At 36.8% G+C, this 19,280-nt stretch overlaps 2 protein-coding genes across 4 annotated transcripts in view; one reads left to right on the plus strand and one right to left on the minus strand.

The window, feature by feature from the left end:
* SLC25A12 (solute carrier family 25 member 12) overlaps window positions 1-19,280 on the minus strand; it is a 300,020-nt gene that overhangs the window by 147,410 nt on the left and 133,330 nt on the right. The gene's annotated exons all lie outside the window — the stretch shown is intronic.
* The window catches only part of HAT1 (histone acetyltransferase 1), a 62,767-nt gene that overhangs the window by 25,345 nt on the left and 18,142 nt on the right, over window positions 1-19,280 (plus strand). The window contains exons 5-8 of the mRNA XM_025994039.2: window positions 8,650-8,829; window positions 9,100-9,221; window positions 9,722-9,826; window positions 10,150-10,256. Coding sequence (XP_025849824.1) covers window positions 8,650-8,829; window positions 9,100-9,221; window positions 9,722-9,826; window positions 10,150-10,256 — 514 coding nt within the window. The remainder of the gene's footprint in view (window positions 1-8,649; window positions 8,830-9,099; window positions 9,222-9,721; window positions 9,827-10,149; window positions 10,257-19,280) is intronic.

The raw sequence follows: 19,280 nt of genomic DNA on the forward strand, positions 1-19,280 counted from the left end.
TTCCAGCTGGTAGTGCTGAATTGATTTCTTCCAAAGGCACTATTGACTTAGTTATTGGTAAATCTTTCAAATACTATTTGCAGTGAAAATAGCTATGTATTTGCATTGACTTCTAATTGTTCCATTCTTGAAAACCAGATTTTTCCATTTAGAAGTACTGTGTTAGGAGTAAGGAATCAATCTTTTATAATGTCTTCTTGTAGGATTATTTGTTCCATGGTCGAAGATCATTTATTTAAATTACATGTTCAGGCAAAGACTTTTTTTTTCTCCTTATAAAAAAAGAAAGGGTAGTGGATGTTGGGGGAATGAGTTTACCTTTTTTTTTTTTTTTTTAAGATTTTATTTATTCATGAGAGACACAGAGACAGAGGGTACAGAGACACAGGCAGAGGGAGAAACAGGCTCCATGCAGGGAGCCTGATGTGAGACTCCATGCCAGGTCTCCAGGATCATGCCCTTGGGTCAAAGGCAGGCGCTAAACCGCTGAGCCACCCAGGGATCCCGGGTTTGCCTTTTCTATGTCACCTTGCATTGAGAATGTTCAGGGATGCCTGGGTGGCTGAGCAGTTGAGCATCTGCCTTCAGCTCAGGTCATGATTCCAGGATTCGGGACCGAGTCCCATATTGGGCTCCTCGTGGGGAGCCTGCTTCTCCCTCTGCCTGTGTCTCTTGCCTCTCTTTCTGCGTCTCTCATTAATAATTTTTTTAAAAATAAAATTAAAATTTTTAAAAATGTTCATTCCACCGTCTGTGGTCTTGATGCCAGGGAAAGAGTGCAACAAAACAAAATCATTTGTCTCATGGAGCTTATATTCTAGCTAGGAGAAACAGTCAATAAACAAATAGTAAATAGTGTTATGAAGAAACATTTTGTTGGTTCCTGAATGAAGAGGAGTCAGTGTAATAATGTAATAACCTGAGGGAAGAGCCTAGTAACAAAAACCCTGAAATAAGAATACTCAGAAATACCACTGTTGTTAAATGATTATGATAATGGAGAGAAGGATATGAGATGGTTGACGGGGTTGGCAAAACTATATTTTGTCGGGTAAGAATAGTTGATAGCTTTTAGAGGTTTTAAGTTGGTAAGGGTCATATGATATGACTCATGTTTTTTTTTTAATTTTTGATTATTTAATTATTTTTTTATTTTTTAAAGATTTGATTTATTTATTCATAGAGACACAGAGAGAGAGAGAGGCAGAGATACAGGCAGAGGGAAAAGCAGGCTCCACGCAGAGAGCCTGACGTGGGACTCGATCCAGGGTCTCCAGGATCACGCCCTGGGCTGCAGGCGGCGCTAAACCGCTTCGCTACTGGGGCTGCCCTTTTTAAAAATTTTTTAAATTATTTTTTAAAGATTTTATTTATTCATGAGAGACACAGAGAGAGAGAGAAGGCAGAGACACAGGCAGAGGGAGAAGCAGGCTCCACGCAGGGAGCCCGACGTGGGACTCCATCCTGGGTCTCCAGGATCAGGCTCTGGGCTGAAGGCAGCGCTAAACCTCTGAGCCACCCAGGCTGCCCGACTTATGTTTTTAAAAGATTCTTTTGGTTGCTCTGGAGAGAACACACTGCAGGGAGACCAGAACATTGCAATGTTGTAGGTAGTTTGAAGGTGGAACCAGTAGGATTTACTTTTTAATTAAACACAGTGATACAGAAAAAAGAAACAAGGAGGATCCTATTGTTTAAACTTAATAGTACTATTAACTGAGATAGGGAAGATTGGAGAAGGTGGTCTAAATTGGAAAAAAAATCAAGATTTTTGATTTATATGTGTTATGTTTGGGACTATTACATATCATATTGGAGTTTTCACAGACTGTATTTCATAGTATTATTTTTGTGTATTAAAAAATACACTCTTTTAGGTGGTCAGAAACCACAGCACATCAGCTTAGAAGTTAATTTGCTTATTAGAATTTTGCCATTACATTAATCTTTCATCATCTGTTTTTCTTTTCCAAGCTGAGCTCTCCAGTTGCATGTAAAAGTTTTTAGACACAATTGATGTTGTAAAACATCTCCACTAGCTATCGTCTTTAAAGACAACATAATTACTCTGAATTTTACTACAATAAACTTGATTTTTCAGACACTGATGGTTTGTTCATTGTATGGTTGTTTCTGACTTTTTTTTTTTTTCTGACTTTGTTTTTATCAATGCCTCCTGACCTCTTTTTTAATTGAAGTATAATTGACATGTGTTAGTTTCAGGTATATATTATAGTGATTCCATTTTTTGTTTTTTTAGTGTTTTTATACATTATGAAATAATCATGGCAAGTCCTCTTACCATATGTCAGCATTCAAAGTTATTACAGTATTATTACCTACATTCCCTGTGCTGTGTGTGATATTCCCATGACTGTTTTATAACTGGAATTTTGTACTTCTTAATCCCTTTCACCTATTTTGCCCACCCCCTCAACTCCCACCCCCATTGCCCTGTACAGTAACCAACAGTTACCTGTATCTGTGGATGTTTCTGTTTGGTTTTTTAGATTTCACATAGCATAATACCCTGTAGGTTCATCTGTGTTGTGGTAAATGGCAAGATTTCATTTTCTTCATGACTAATATTCCATTGTGTGTATGTATATATGGTATTTACATATATCACTCTTTATCCATTCATCTATGATGGACACTTTGGTTGCTTCCAGATCTTACCTATTCTAAATAATGCTGCAGTGAACGCAGGCATGCTTATGTCTCTTCAAATTGGTATTTTCATTTTCTTTCAATAAATATCCAGAAGTGGAACTGCTGGATTGTATGGTAGTTCTGTCTTTAAGTTTTTGAAGAACCTTCATACTATTTTCCATAGTGGCTGCACCAATTACATTGCCAGTGTATGAGGGTTCTCCACTATTAGTATGATGTGATACCCCATTTATTTATTTTAGCTTTTGTTGCCCTTGCCTGAGGAGCAACTAGTCTGAGGAGACTAGTCTGAAAAAATATTGCTAAGACCAGTGTTAAAGAGCTTATTGCCAATGTTTTCTTCTAGGAGTTTTATGGTTTCAAGTGTTACATTCAAGTCTTTAATCCATTTTGAATTATTTTTGTATACTGTGTAAGAGTGGTCCGGTTTCATTTTGCATGTGGCTGTCCAGTTTTCTCAATGCTATTTATTGGAGAGACTGTCTTCCCTATTGTTTGTTGACTTCTTGACTCCTTTGTTGTTGATTAATTGCCTATATATATAGGTTTATTGCTAGACTTTCTATTCTGTTGCATTGATCTCTGTATCTGTTTTTGTGCCATTACCATACTGTTTTGATTACTCTAGCTTTGTAGTCTAGTGTGAAATCAGGGAGTGTGATACCTCCACCTTTTTTGTTCTTTCTCAGGAGTGCTTTGGCTATTCAGGGTTCTTTGTGGTTCCATACAAATTTTATTTTTTTTTATTTTTTTTTTCCATACAAATTTTAGGATCCTTAATTCTAGTTCTGTGAGAAATGCTGTTGGTATTTTGATGAAAGGTGCATTAAATCTGTAGATTGCTTTGAGTATTATGAACATTTTGATAATATTCTTCTAACCCATGAGCACAGTATATCTTTCCATTTATTTGTGTTGTCTTCATTTTCTTTAACCTTACACTTTTCAGAGCCTCCTGCTTTCTCTTAAGGTAATTTCATTGCCTTTTATTGTAAGAGTGTATAACTAAGATTGTTCTGTCTTGCTAATTGCTAACATTTCTTGGAAAAGCTTTGGTACAGGAAGCTGAAATACATGGGTACAGTTTGTATTATCTGTGAACTTCAATCATCTCTTTTATCCTTGTCTCCCACTAATATGGATTGAATTTGAGAGTAGATGAGAGCGATTTTTAAAATTTTCTGGATTCTTTAGCATTCTTATAGAAAAACCCTGGGCATTTAAAAATATTTAATCTTGAGGAAATGAAAAATAATCTTTGGTAGACTAATATTTCACTATATATTTTTTTATAATTGTGACTGGTTTTCGTAATACTTTTTATAAAATATATGAAAAGCTTTAAAATTATATCTTGAGATTTCTTAGAATTTAATATATAAATTTAGGTAGCAAAATACTAATGCAGTATAAATCATAGGATACTACCTTTGTTTTACCAGTAGTGAAAAAGTTCACACTGTTAATTCTCTAACAGTACTCAAATTTCCACAGCTTAAATATTGTCAGGTAATGTAAGATTGAGCAAATTAAATAGGTATGGAAATTTCTTGGCTTCTTTTTGTAGCATATTTTAGGTAATCTTAGAATTCTAGTCAATCTTGGGATGACTGGGTGGCTCAGTGGTTGAGCACCTGCCCTTGGCACAGGGCTTGATCCCGCAGTCTGAAGATTGAGTCCCACATCAGGCTCCCTGCCTGGAGCCTGCTTCTCCCTCTGCCTATGTCTCTGCCTTTCTCTCTTGTATATTTCATGAATAAGTAAATAAAATCTTTTTTAAAAAAGTCAATGTTAATTAAGTCTGCCACTTTAGCCTCGTAAAGGACCACCTACTTAACGTGCCTTTTTAAATCATTATTTCAAAAATAACTCACTATAGACAAATTTACACAAATGGTGCTATTTAGGAAAAGATATTAAAGATGTAATTTGGTTTTCAAATGTGTATAAATATAAATAAAGTGTAAACATATTTATATCATAGCAGCCTACCAGGTATTCTTAGGCACATTGCTTTCTGTAGTAAGGAGGAGAAGCAAAAATTGCTTTATGGGAATATCACATGTGTAACAAAGTATATAGAACATTAGAAGTTGAAATGACCATAGCAAGAGCGTATACAATCTAAAACATTTCTTCATGACTCATCTAAGAACTAAATAGAACAGTTACCTTTTATACTTATTTTTAAAAAAGCTATTGCTAAATGTTTGGAAAACATTTGTAAGACATGTCTTTATTAAGTAGATCAGGTTGCTTTCTGGATTCTTGATCTATTCAGCTTAATTTCTTATCTTTTTTTAACACAGTTTTTTGTTTTGTTTTTTAATTAGGCTCCATGCCCAGCGTGGAGCCCAGTGCAGGTCTTGAACTCATGACACTGAGATCAAGACCTGAGCTGAGATCAAGAATCAAATGCTTAACCAACTGAACCACCCAGGCACCACTTTTTTTTTTTTTAAGATAGATTTATTTATTTATTTATTTATTTATTTATTTATTTATTTATTTATTTATTTATTTATGAGAGAGAGAGAGAGAGAGAGAGAGGCAGAGACACAGGCAGAGGGAGAAGCAGGCTCCATGCAGGGAGCCCAACGTGGGACTTGATCCCAGGTCTCCAGGATCACACCCTGGGCTGAAGGCAGCACTAAACTGCTGAGCCACCCAGGCTGTGCCAAGACACCACTTTTAATTTTTTTTATAGATATGTTACCCATAATTTTTTAAGGATTTTATTTATTCATGAGAGGCAGAGACATAGGCAGAGGGAGAAGCAGGCTTCCCACGGGGAGCCCAGTGTAGGACTTGATCCCAGGACCCCAGGGATCACGACCTGAGCCAAAGACAGATGCTCAACCACAGAGCCACCCAGGTGTCCCTATTTTTCCATAATTTTAATTGAAGTTTAAAATAATATCCTGAAGGTAGGGAATTTTTCAGTGATCTTCAGAAATAGAATCTGAACTTAGCCACAAGCATTGGAACTAAAAGATTTCAGTTAATGTTTGGCTCAACATTGAATTTAAAAAAGATGAGATGGGGGTGCCTGGCTGGCTCAGTCACTGGAGCATGTGACTTTTTTTTTTTAGAGAGGTAGAGTATGTGCACACACTTGCAGGAGAGTCAGGGAAAGGGGCAGAGGAAGAGAGAAACTCAAGCAGACTCCATGCTGAGTAAGCCTGGAGCCCGTCCTGGGGCTTGATCCCATGACCCTGAGATGACAACTTGAGCTGAAACCAAGAATCAGAGGCTCAAGTAACTTTGCCATCTAGGCACCCAGAGCATGCAACTCTTGATCTAGGGGTTGTGAGTTCAAGCCCCATCTTGGGCTTAGAGCCTACTAAAATAAATAAATGAATAAAAAATTTAAAAATAAAAAATTTCTTTTTAAAGTAATGTTTTTCTGTAGTGATGATTTATTATCTGGCCAGTAACCTTTTTTGTTTGTTTGTTTGTTTAAGATTTTATTTATTCATGAGACAGAGACAGAGAGAGAGAGAGAGAAGCAGAGACCCAGGCAGAGGGAGAAGCAGGCTCCGTGCAGGGAGTCCGACGCGGGACTCAATCCCAGGGTCCAGGGTCAGGCCCTGGGCCGAAGGCGATGCTAAACCGCTGGGCCACCCGGGCTGCCCTCTGGCCAGTAATCTTATATGAAAAATGAATATTTAACTGAACTAAATTAGAAGAGTAAAGATCTCTAAAACAAGTGGTTTAGGATTTTTTTTTAAACAATCTATTTAATAGAGAAATGCTTACATTTTTCCTTTAGTGAAGCAAGATTCTGAATTCTAGGTTTGAAGAGCCATTTGGTTTTATGTTCTATATTTTATATAATATATCTGATACACATTTTCTCTAACCTATTATATATAACAGATTCCTTGTTTTTAAACTTAGCCTTTTATTCTCCTGTAAAAGTTCTTAATGTGTAAGCTTGCCCAGAGCAAAATATTTATTTGAAGATATTTATTACGATAAATAGGTATCTTTGAAGGCTGAAAGTTAACTCTCTTTCAACTTTGTTGATCTCAGACCTTTGGGTTGTTCTGACTTCCACTAGAATTGCTACTTGAAACTAGATTTTCTAAGAAATCTTTTAAGTACATTTGATGCAAGATATGTGAAGTTATTTAATCATAGTTTGCAACACCTTGTTGAGAAGACAGGATATAGGAAAGTTTTTAAAAGTTAAAATCAAATACACTATAAGTGCTTTGAAGTGTTTTCTTTTAAACTGATAGATTATAAAACCCTTTATTTGGAAGGAGCATTTCTTGACTTTTTTTAACTTGAACTAAAAATATACTTTACCCATCACTACTTTGGATTTTAATTGCCACACATTATAGACCCATTAAAGTCATTCCTTATTACAGTTTCCTCTTGTAATTACTGAAATTGTATATATTCTATAAAATATGTTTAATATAGTCTCTTCACATTAGATAGCAGTTTAAACAAAAAATATCAAATGCAGTTTATTTGGTCTTGATGGTGAATAAATGCATATTAGAAATAAGTTGTTGGGTAAAATAATGAAGAGCTATATTTTAAATAATAGCTCTTCTTTTTTTATAGCTATAAACAAGTTATGTATAAATGTTGGTGGTACCAGAGCATTGAAAATAAAACTTGTTTGTGATAAACTCCATCCTTGGTTCTCCTCTATCCTAAAATGTAACTGAATGATAATAAAGTGCTATTCATCTGCAGGTGCATTGCTTCTACTTAGTTAAAAGATGGTTGAAAGGACAGGAATTAGTAGCATGTTGTATTAGCCTTTTGTAGTGTATTTTGTCCTAAGCATCTTAATTTCCCTGTTTTGAATGCTAAGTAGCAAGGGTCTTGGTTTAGAACTAATACCCATCATGCATGTAAACGGTATGAAAGAGCTGCTTAGTAAGTTAACACAAAGTGTTCTTGTGTCAGTCCTTGTGGAAATAGATACAATACAAACATTACAGCTGAACTCACGGCAAACTCCATTAAGTAAAAACCTGGCCTCATTGTTCAGGAAAAAGTTTGAATAGAATGCAAGCTCATTTTGTTGAATGTAATGTCAGGCTTTTAGGGACTGTATTGAGGGATAAGGTTTTGTTAAGTTGAGACCAATTCATTAAGTTTTATTGCCTGGTGAGAAGCAGTAATACTTTATTGTAAGACTTCATCAAATATTCATGGTTAAAGAGAAGTAGTAAATGTATTCAATCAAGTGGTCTTTTGGGGTTTTGAAAGGGATTATGAAGTCTGCTCAGCTGATAGTTTTAACATTCATTGAGGTTGTTTAACAAGGGTAATTTTAGTCTCTGAGTTTAATTTTGTTGTCCAGGCTTGTCTCTTTTTACTGTCACAAATCCAAGTCTATAAAAATTGTGTCACATTATAGGGATGAGTGGATAATATATCCATTCATATAAATTATGTATGTCCTAAGTGGGTATATCTTTTAAATTGTCCTTTTAATACTGAGTTTAGTATATGAAGGAGTTATGACCTGTCTACTTGTTCATTGTGAGTTTGCTCTTCATTTAGTCAGACTGCAGCCTCACCTTACTACTGCTGTGATCTTTTCGTGTCTTGGATAATATGGTTTCCTTGACACACATAAAATAATAAGCAGCCTTTTGTTTGGGCCAGTTCAAATTGTCCCCAAGGGATATAGTCAGCATTTTCTATCCGATGTTAGAAATTTCAGTAGCATTGCCCTCATTCTTGTACTTGATTGCCAGCTACCTGCATCTTCTGTTTTATTTCTGTGTCATATTCATGCTCATCTCCAAGCTGGGTGGTAGTCTCTTGTGTACACGGACCTCATCCTTTCCCAGTCCACCGCATGTTTACTACTTTAACTGTAAACTGCAGTTTTGTTTTTTTTTGGTGAGTTTTGTCCATTTCAGAGAAACTAAGCATATTCAACCAAAAGTCAAATTTGTTATTAATTTTTTCTTATGTCTTTTAACCTCTATCCCTTAGGCAGATGATGTTGAGGGCAAAATTAGACAAATCATCCCACCTGGATTTTGTACAAACACAAATGATTTTCTCTCTTTGCTGGAAAAAGAAGTTGATTTCAAGCCATTTGGAACCTTACTCCATACATACTCTGTTCTCAGTCCAACAGGAGGGGAAAACTTTACCTTTCAAATATACAAGGTAAAGATAAATCTAAATATTTCTTGGGTTAAAGTGCTCCATTTGCCTGAAATCTGTATGCTGTTTTGTTATTTTCAGTGACTCATTTCTAGCTTCAGGAAACAAGTTTCTGTCAGCATTAAAAACAAAGATCTATTTTGTATGTGTGTCTGTGTACACATCTTAATCTGAAACTTCTAAACATTTTCCCACAGGACAGTTTTGTGTTCTACAGACTTTCACTTACCTCTGTGATGAGTTTCACCTGACTTTTCTTGGCTTTTTCCCTAGGCTGACATGACATGTAGAGGCTTTCGAGAATATCATGAAAGGCTTCAGACCTTTTTGATGTGGTTTATTGAAACTGCTAGCTTTATTGACGTGGATGATGAAAGATGGCACTACTTTCTAGTGTAAGTACAGTTCTAAAGCAACAGTAGACCTTATTACCTCCACAAAGCCAGCATTTTAATTGTGGCGGCCCAATTATTGGGACAGTATAATGATATTTTTCCCAGGAAAGAAAAACTATTGTTTATGAGGCTTGAGTTTTCCTTCATTATGCTGTCGGAGACCTTGAGAATAGAGCTGAATTAAATGCTGTTGTCCGTTAGGGCCCTGAATGTAGGCTTAAACAGTAAAATGAGCTTTGCCTGTGTTTTCTTTTACTTGCCACCTATTCATCTTTATAATAGGCAAGTGCACTGAAGTGATGTAAAGAGGTCTGATTTATCCAAGTTGCTGCACACCAATTAAGTGAATTGTACATTCAGAACATAGCAGGTGTACCCATTGGGCCCTCACAGAGTAGCTTGCTGACACTGAAAATTCAGTCAGAGAATGGAAAAGAAAATGGACACTGCATGGGAGCGCGACTGTAATTGACCTGCTTGGCTTTCTGTTTTATCTGCAGATTTGAGAAGTATAATAAGGATGGAGCTACGCTCTTTGCGACCGTAGGCTACATGACAGTCTATAATTACTATGTGTACCCAGACAAAACCCGGCCACGTGTAAGGTAATTGGCGGTATAACACGTGCCTTGTCTTTTATTTCAGAAGAAGGAACTGCTGAAGTTTCCAATACTTGTTATAATAGTGTTGATTTGTTTAAAAAAATCACCATTATTCATTGGCTATGTAGTGATTTATTTCATTGTTCCCTTTGAAACTGTGGAAGATTAAACCAATTTTGAGTATCTCGATAATTTTTGGATGTCTTGAAGGTCGATTGAAAAAAAAAAAACCTACCTTTAAAATCTTCTTAATACTATAGTGATTTGCAATTTTTAAACGGATCATGTTGTGATATTTTAATTTTAAAATCATTTCTTTACTGTAGTCAGATGCTGATACTGACTCCATTTCAAGGTCAAGGTCATGGTGCTCAACTTCTTGAAACAGTTCATAGGTACTACATTGCATCTCCTTCTGTTCTTGATATTACAGGTATGTACTGGAAGGGCCTTTCTAAAGAATCTCTTATATTGTTTTTGACAAGTAACTATTCTGTTTTAAATAGCACCATTCTCTTGAGGTCTTTTTGGACCTATGTAAAGATGGCTTATGGTTAATATTTTAAGTTATAAGCCTTTGGTAGGATCAGATTGTATATCCAAGTAAGAAGTGCTTTATGGATTGAACAAATTGAAGATAATGAATTGAATATATATTGGGAAATCGTGGACAGGCATATGTACTTTATAAGTGTGGTGTGACTTCGTTGGCCAACCATTGCATTGCTCAGAGACCCTGCTCTAATTTTCATGTAGAGGAGTAATATTCTAAACTTTACTGAGAGAGAAAAACCAAGGCAAATAAATAATGCCTGAATAGAATACACATTTCTTAAGGCATGTGTTTTTTATTCCTAAAATGCATGCCTTCACAACAGTAGTTTCTAAGATGCAGGCCTCTTTGTTTTAGAAACATCTTTGATTACGAATTAGCTGGAGAAGTAGTATGAATAGGATGCTTAGGAGAAGGAGCGAGACTGTCCTCTTTAAAGTCATCATTAGATGGAGTTAGAGATGATAGTATGTAAACTTGTGAGCTGCCACAAAACAAAGTGCCCCAAGGAACATTTATGTTGTCATTTTTTTCTTTCTCCTAAGTAACACTGTTTCAAGTTTGTTAACTCAGAAAGTTGCTGATTAAACTGAAACTCACTTTTTTTTTTCATGAAAAATATTATACCAGATATTCACATCCAAATTAGATACTGCATTTTATTAATTCATAACAGTGTGAGTACATTTTTGTTTTTAAAACTGCAATACTTAACACACACTAAAATTTGCTTGAAAAATGCTGTTTTGGAATATTGTTTTCCCACTTTGTTTAAAGACACCAAAAAAAAAGTACTGGTTGGGAGATAAGTAATTGCTTAAGTTGGTTTATATCAAAAGTTACAAATTGTTTAAGTGACACCTTTACTAGCTTAAATGAAAAATTATAGAAACATAATAAAAAATGATACTTATTTTTAACTAAGCTAGAAATTGTTTAGCTTCTGTTTACTTTATAGAGCTTGGACTTGGTGCTACACGAAGGGACTTTTTTGGTGATTTTAATCTGGAGTCTTAGAGTTCACATAAGTAGTCTTTGTCTTCTCTAGTGGGTAATGTGCCAGCAGGAGTTGTTTCTGTGAAGCCTCTTAACCATTTTCTTCTGTCTACTCTTAACCAATAAAGTCCTTGATACTTAGCACCAATTAGCAGATAAAGAATTTTATTTCTTAAATCTCAGTGAAGAGTCATCAATAGTGGTAGCCTTTATTCACTGCAAACTGAAGTCTCCAAAGAGAAAAGGCTAAACATGCTAAAGGACTTCTGAATTTGAAAACTAGATATCAGCTTTTATTTTGAATGTTAACATTTCTCAACATTACAAATTACTAAAAATTCCTTATCAGCTGTTTTCATGAAAATAATTCTTTTAGATTTCCATATCGTCTTTTTTAACAAAGAAAATAACAGAATTTTCCACTTTTTGCCTGTTTCTCCATTATTTTGTGTATATTTTTCACTTTGTGGATCTTTAGAAGGCTCTGGATCTCCCTTTGCAATCCTGAATATTTTTCATATTGAGATGGCCTTTTCTTACTTAACAGACAGCCAGATACAGTAATAATTAAAAGATAACATTGAAAAAAAAAAAGATAACATTGATGGTCCTATGTTATAGGATAGATAAGTGTTTGTAATATAATTGTCTCCCACTTTCTTTTTTTAGCGCTTAATTTTAAAGTAAAATACTGGAAGACATTTTTTTTTTTTTTGGAAGACTTTTTTTATATCATGTACATCTTGCTGATGAGGATGTCACTATCTTAAGATATAAAGTATTTGAATATATCTCAGTTGTAAGACCTTATAAAAATTGAATCAGTGATTTGTTTCTTCTAGAAGTATGAAGAGAATTGCATTTGGCAATAGAAATTGATCTTGGGCTGGAATATATACCAATATTACTAATCTATTAGTAGTGTATTAAGTAGTGTATTAAGAGCTATTTATAACTGTCCTTTAAAGGTCTCTTATAGTATTAGAATAGAATATTTTAAAATATTATGTTTTTATACTTCGGTGGTTTGTGCTATCTCATTTCATATGATTTTTTAAAAAAGATTTTATTTATTCATGAGAGACACACAGAGAGAGGCAGAAACAAGGCAGAGGGAGAAGCAGGCTCCTCGCAGAGAGCCCGATGTGGGACTCGATCCCAGATCCTGGGATCACGTCCTGAGCCAAAGGCAGACACCCAACTGCTGAGCCACTCAGGAGTCCCTCATATGATTTTTTTATCTCTAATGTAGCACATTAATATGGAGAGGTTTTTTATAAAACGATAGAGCACTTAAGTTGTTAGATGATGTATTTGAAAAGAATTCAGTTTTTGATTTTGCATGTCACTATAGATTTATACTCAAGTAAATTTCATCTTTTAAATGTATTGCTTATCTTTGCAGCATGGAAACAAAGGAATTGAAAGATGTCACGAAATATTGAGTATCACTATTACAAGATCATTTTCAGTCTGACACTTTTGGTTAAAGTGCCTAAAGACTGAAATGGTGACTTGGCCCTTTAGATTGTCCTTCTATAACAGCTTATGTAAAGCTAAATGGAAATTTTTTGTGTCTTTTTTTTTTTTTTTTTTTTTTTTTAAGATACTTAACAGAGCACAAACAAGAGGGAGCAGCAGGCAGAGGGAGAGGGAGCCCAATACGGGGCTCAGTCCCAGGACCCTGGGATCATGACCAGAGTTAAAGGCAGATGCCCACTGACTGAGCCACCCAGGCGCCCCATACTTTTTATGTGAAAATTTCTGATAGGGATGTGGCATGAAATTTTAGATTTTTCTCAACTCTGATTCTTTTTTCTAGGATATGTTTTTTCCTGATCTTCTGGGGTCATATAAGTTACCTAAGCTATCACTCATACTAAATTTAATTTCATATTGATACTAGCACCCTCAGCTGGAGCCAGTATCAATAAGAATACTTTAACAGTAATTGACAACTTCCTGGAGGCTCTGTGTCAACTAGCTTGGAATGAAAAATGGAGAGAGAATCCAGTCTTTGAGAGGTCCCCATGCTTTCCTGACTTTTTACATCCAAAAACAGTTCTTTTTTCTAAATCAGTTTAGGAGAAGTAGACTTGGAAAAATTGACATTGAATAAGCTTGAGCTTCACCTGTGAGTACTTAAAAAAATTTTTTTTAAAGAGTTGCTTCCTGGGGATCCCTGGGTAGCTCAGCGGTTTAGCGCCTGCCTTTGGCCCAGGGCGCGATCCTGGGGTCCCGGGATCGAGTCCCACATCGGGCTCCTGTCATGGAGCCTGCTTCTCCCTCCTCCTGTGTCTCTGCCTCTCTCTCTCTCTCTCTCTCTCTCTCTCTCTGTCTATCATAAATAAATAAATAAATCTTTAAAAAAAAAAAAAGAGTTGCTTCCTTGAGAATTTGTCACTTAGGTAGAGGTTTAAAGTAACTTTATTGAGGTATGATTTCCATACCATGAAATTCACCAATTATTAGTGTAAGTGTACTGTTCAGTGAGTTTTAGTGTGTCTGCCTGGTTTTGCAGCCATTACCACAGTCCTATTTTGGAATATTTCTACCACAGTAAAGAGATCCCATATGTCCATTTGCAGTCCGTCACTATTCCCAGTCTCTTACATTGAGGTCTGTGATTCATTTCGAGTTAATTTTTGTGTGTAAGTTTCTAAATTCATCTTTTTATATATGGCTATCCAGTTGACCCAGTACTATTTGTTAAAAAGAATGTTTTTCTTCTATTGAATTGCCTTGCTACCTCTGTTGAAAATCAGCTGACCATAAATGTAAAGATGTATTTATAGACTCTAATGATCTGATACGTCTTTCCTTATGCCAGTATCATACTGTCTTATTACTATAGCTTTATGTCGAGGTTTTTTTGTGTTTTTTTTTAAGTGATAGTGTGAAGTTTAACATGCCAAATACATACATTGAATTTATGGAGTGTGGTTTGCCTGAATGCTGCTGAATAAACAGAAGTTTCTTGAAATGATAGATGAGTAGGGTTAAAACTGGATCCTGGCTCTGCCCAGGTGGCTGGGAATGGGGTAGGGAAAGGCAGAGAAGGAAGGCTTCAGTTAGAGGGAGCCATGATCCTCAGGGACTTAAAATATAATCTCTCTCTGAGTGAGCTTCCAGGAAATAGTCTGGGTCTGGTTGTTGCAAACTCATCAATGGCTGACCCTGGCACAACTGCCCCTTGAGGCACAATCTGCCTGACAAATGAAAACTTACCCTGCCTCCTGTATTACTCCCTCTGCCCCCCAACAGAGGTCTTGAAAACAAGACCATTCCATTGATTACATAGGAAATACAGTCCTCATCTTTTCATTGCAAAGATAGCAGCTGTTCCTTCCCCAGCCCCCCAGTTCCCTTCCTCCTAAGTGATTTATTGATCATTTATTGATCATGTAGAGGAGACAAAGATGATGTAGAGAAGACCACAGGCCACATCGGGGCTTCTGGCTCTGAGGGGCTGTGTCAATGGTGCCAGGGCAGAGAGTGGGCAAGACACAGCAAAGGTCATGGCAGTAGGGCCTAGTTCCTTCCACAGGCCATGCTTACTTATTTAGAGTAAGTGATTGCATTCATTTTCCTGATAAAGTTACATAATTTTTATTTATTTTTATTTTTTATTTTTTTAAAGATTTTATTTATTTATTCATGGGAGACACACACACACACAGAGAGGCAGAGACACAGGCAGAGGGAGAAGCAGGCTTCATGCAGGGAGCCTGAGGTCTCCAGGATCAGGCCCTGGGCTGAAGGCGGCGCTAAACCACTGAGCCACTGCCCAAGTTACATGATTTTTAAAAAGATTTATTTATTTATTCATGAAAGACAGAGAGAGAGAGGCAGAGACATAGGTAGAGGGAGAAGCAGGCTCCTTGCAGAGAGCCCAACTGGATCCCAGGTTCTGAGATCACGCCCTGAGCCGAAGGCAGACACTCAACCGCTGAGCCACCCAGGCATCCGAAGTGGCATCATCTTTTGCTTTCCTTGCTTCTTCTCTCTTCCTGGTGACCTCCTGCATTTCTTTCTGTTCTTTATGGTTGATCTCCAGGCAGGTGAAGTCAACCTTGGCCTGTTCTGTCTTCCCACTAAATGCATTTTAATAGTGCTCTTTTGCTTTCTCATTGTCTTTATCTTTCTTAAAAGCTCCTTTGGCTTTTCCAGATCTATTTGTGTAACCTTCCTGATTGTGCCACCCTGTATGGTTCTTGATGTTGATGAGCCTTTTCACACTTTTGCTGGTGATCATCATAATCCTCTCTCTGTTCTGAGGCTAGAAATTTCTCCTTTTTGGAGTCATCTACAGCCTTATCAGCTTCTTTCCCTGCTTCTCCTCTTCCCTGGGCTTTTGCTTTCCAGTCTAGAGCTGTGTATTATTTTCCTTGGGGCTAATGTACAGCCAGGTAGGCCTTTGTGGCCTCCCTTGCTCCCTTTTTAGGCATCATGGCTCTGGTGGCAGGAGTGCCTCAGACTTTCTATTAAGTTTTGAAATCAGAAAGTCTTCCAGTCATGTTCTTTTTCTTTCTTTTTTTAAAGATTTATCTATTTATTCACGATAGAGAGAGAGAGAGAGAGAGAGAGGGAGAGAGGCAGAGACACAGGAGGAGGGAGAAGCAGGCTCCATGCCGGGAGCCCAACGTGGGACTCGATCCCGGGACTCCAGGATTGCGCCCTGGGCCAAAGGCAGGCGCTAAACCGCTGAGCCACCCAGGGATCCCTCATGTTCTTTTTCAAAATTGTTTTGGTTAAACAAGATCTCTTGTGTTTTCATAAAACTTAGTATTTCTGTTTTCTACTTATTTGATTCCCACTTTGGTTTTTATTATTTTCTTCCTATTTCTTTGGGTTCAATTTGCTCTCATTCTAATGAAGACTGAAATTCAGGTTTCTGATTTGATTTCATGTTCTCCTTTTGTAACATTTAGATTTTTAAATATATAAATACATATTTATGTATAACATGTATGTATGTGAATATAAGGACTGCCTTAACTAATCATATACATTTTCATAAATATGCTTTCATTCAGTTCAAAATATATTTTAATTTCTTTTTTATTTTTTAAAGGTTTTATTTATTCATAAGACTTAGACACAGAAAGACACAGAAAGACACAGGTTCCCTGCACAGGGTACCTGATGCAGGGACTCAATCTCCAGGACCCCGGGATCACTCCCTGAGCTGAAAGCAGATGCTCAATCACTGAGCCACCCAGGCATCCCATTAAAGAAATCTGTATACCCAGTGTGGTGTTCAAACTCAAAACCCCCAGATCAAGAGTCACAGGCTCTACCTACTGAGCCAGTCAGGTGCCCTGGTTCAAAACCTCTTCTAAATTGCATTTTGATCGATGAGTGTTGTTTAATTTCCAAATACTATGGATTCCCAAATTTCCTTCTCTTGATATCTAATTCTGTTGTTGTCAGAGAACGTACTTTGTATGCCTTTAGTTCTTTTTCATTTATTGAGTTTTATTTTATTATTTACCATAGGTGTCCATAAACTTTTTCTCTAAAGGGCTAAGGATTAAGTAGTTTTTGCTTTGTAAGCCATGTGTGTTCTCTGTTGCCATGCCAGATTTGGCCCACGGGCTATCATTTACTAATTTTATGCCCAACATATGATCTATGCTGGATAATGTTCCATGTGTGCTTGAAAATAATGTGTATTCTGCTGTTGCTAGGTGAGATGTTACCAAACTACAAGCTAGGTTAAGTTAGTTGATAGAACTGTTCAAGTCTTCGCTATTTGCTAATTTTTGTCTGTTCTATCCATTGAGTAGTATTGAAATTCCAGCTGGTTTTGTTTGTCTATTTCTCCCCCTCAATTTATCAGCTTTTATTTAATTTATTTTGGGCCTCTGTTGTTAGTTGTGTAGGTCTTTGTAATTGTAACATATTCTTCATGAATTAACTTGTCATTATAAAATGTGCCTTTTTATCTCTTGTAATTTTTTTTTGCCTTGAACATTTTTTTCCCCAATTGTTTTTTATTGTGGTAATGCTTATACTCATTCTTTGACTTTCAGCTTTTGTTTGTTTGTTTTTAAGATTTTATTTATTCATGAGAGACAGAGGCAGAGACATAGGCAGAGGGAGAAGCGGGCTCCTCACAGGGAGCCCAATGCAGGACTCGATCCCGGGACCCTAGGATCACGCCCTGAGCCAAAGGCAAACGCTCATCTGCTGAGCCACCCAGGTGCCCCGACTTTCAGCTTTTGAATCTAAGATGTTTCTGTTGTAGACAGCATATAGTCAGATCTTTTTTTTTTAATCTAGTCTGACAATCTCTGCTTTTTGATTGGAATATTTAATATATTTAGATTTAAGGTAATTATCACTGTGGTTGGAATCATGCCTCCCATTTTGCTGTTTTCTATATGTTGCTTTTTGTTGTTCTTTTGTTTCTCCTTTGATGCCTTCTTTTGTGTTAAATACATTTTATTTTTATTTTTATTTTTTTTAAAGATTTTATTTATTTATTCATGAGAGACATAGAGAGAGGCAGACACAGGCAGAGGAAAAGCAGGCTCCATGTGGGGAGCCTGATGTGGGGACTCCATCCCGGGTCTCCGGAATCCGGCCCTGGGCTGAAGGCGGCGCTGAGCCACCAGAGCTGCCCTAAATACATTTATTTGAAGTAGGCTCCATGCTGAGCGTGGAGGGCTTGAACTCCCCACCCTGAGATCAAGAGTCAGATGCTTAACCAACTGAGCCACTCAGGCACCCAATAAATAGATATATTTTCAATGAACAATTTTAATTCTTTTTTGTTTTTTCCTTTTTTTCAAGGTATTCTTATTGGTTGCTCTGCGGATTACAATATGCATCTTAATTTATCATAACTTACCTCAGATTAATATTCAATTCCAGTAAAAGAAATTCTTTCATTATAATTATTCTTCCTCCCCTCTTTGTTCTATTGTCATATATATATTACATTTTTATATGTTAGGTACCAAACACTGGTTTTATAATTATTTTTTTAATCAGTTGAAAGGAGAAAAGAGAAAAATTTATACCAGCTTTTACATGTATCTTCAGTTAATTATCAATGTTCTTCATATAGATTTGAGGTATCATGTTCTTTTTTTTTTTTTTAAAGATTTATTTATTTATTTATGATAGGCATAGAGAGAAAGAGAGGCAGAGATTCAGGAGGAGGGAGAAGCAGGCTCCATGCCGGGAGCCTGACGCGGGACTCGATCCCAGGACTCCAGGATCGCGCCCTGGGCCAAAGGCAGGCGCCAAACCGCTGAGCCACCCAGGGATCCCCTCATGTTCTTTTAAACTGAAGAACTTCTTTAGTATTTCTTGTAGGGCAGGTCTTCTAGCAACACATTTCTTCGATCTTTATTTTTCTAAGAATGTCTTTATTTTACCTTCATTCTGAAGGATAATTTTGCTGGATATAGAATTCTTGATTAACAGATACTACCCGTCCCCCTCCCCGCCCCACCCCCATACTTTGAATATATCACCCTACTGACTTCTGGCCATCTGTGGTTTCTGATGAGTTGTATTCCTTTTTTTTTTTTTTTTTTTTTTTTAAGATTTAATTTATTTATTCGTGAGAGACACAGAGAGAGAGCAGAGACACAGGCAGAGGGAGAAGCAGGCTCCATGCCGGGAGCCCGACGTGGGACTCGATCCCGGGTCTCCAGGATCAGGCCCTGGGCTGAAGGTGGCGCTAAACCGCTGAGCCACCCGGGCTGTCCAGTTGTTTGCCCCTTACTGCTTTCAGGATTTTGTTTGTCTCTGGCTTTTGACAGGGTCTGTGCTTCAGATATTTTGTTCCCTGTTGATTTCATCGTCTGTGTACATTCCTAATAAACCATAATTTCATACCAAACTGATAAAGTGACAGGATTTCACTTTAAAGCTATAGTCATATAATATTTA

Source organism: Vulpes vulpes, chromosome 3 (assembly GCF_048418805.1).
Source record: "Vulpes vulpes isolate BD-2025 chromosome 3, VulVul3, whole genome shotgun sequence".
Lineage (NCBI taxonomy): Eukaryota > Metazoa > Chordata > Mammalia > Carnivora > Canidae > Vulpes > Vulpes vulpes.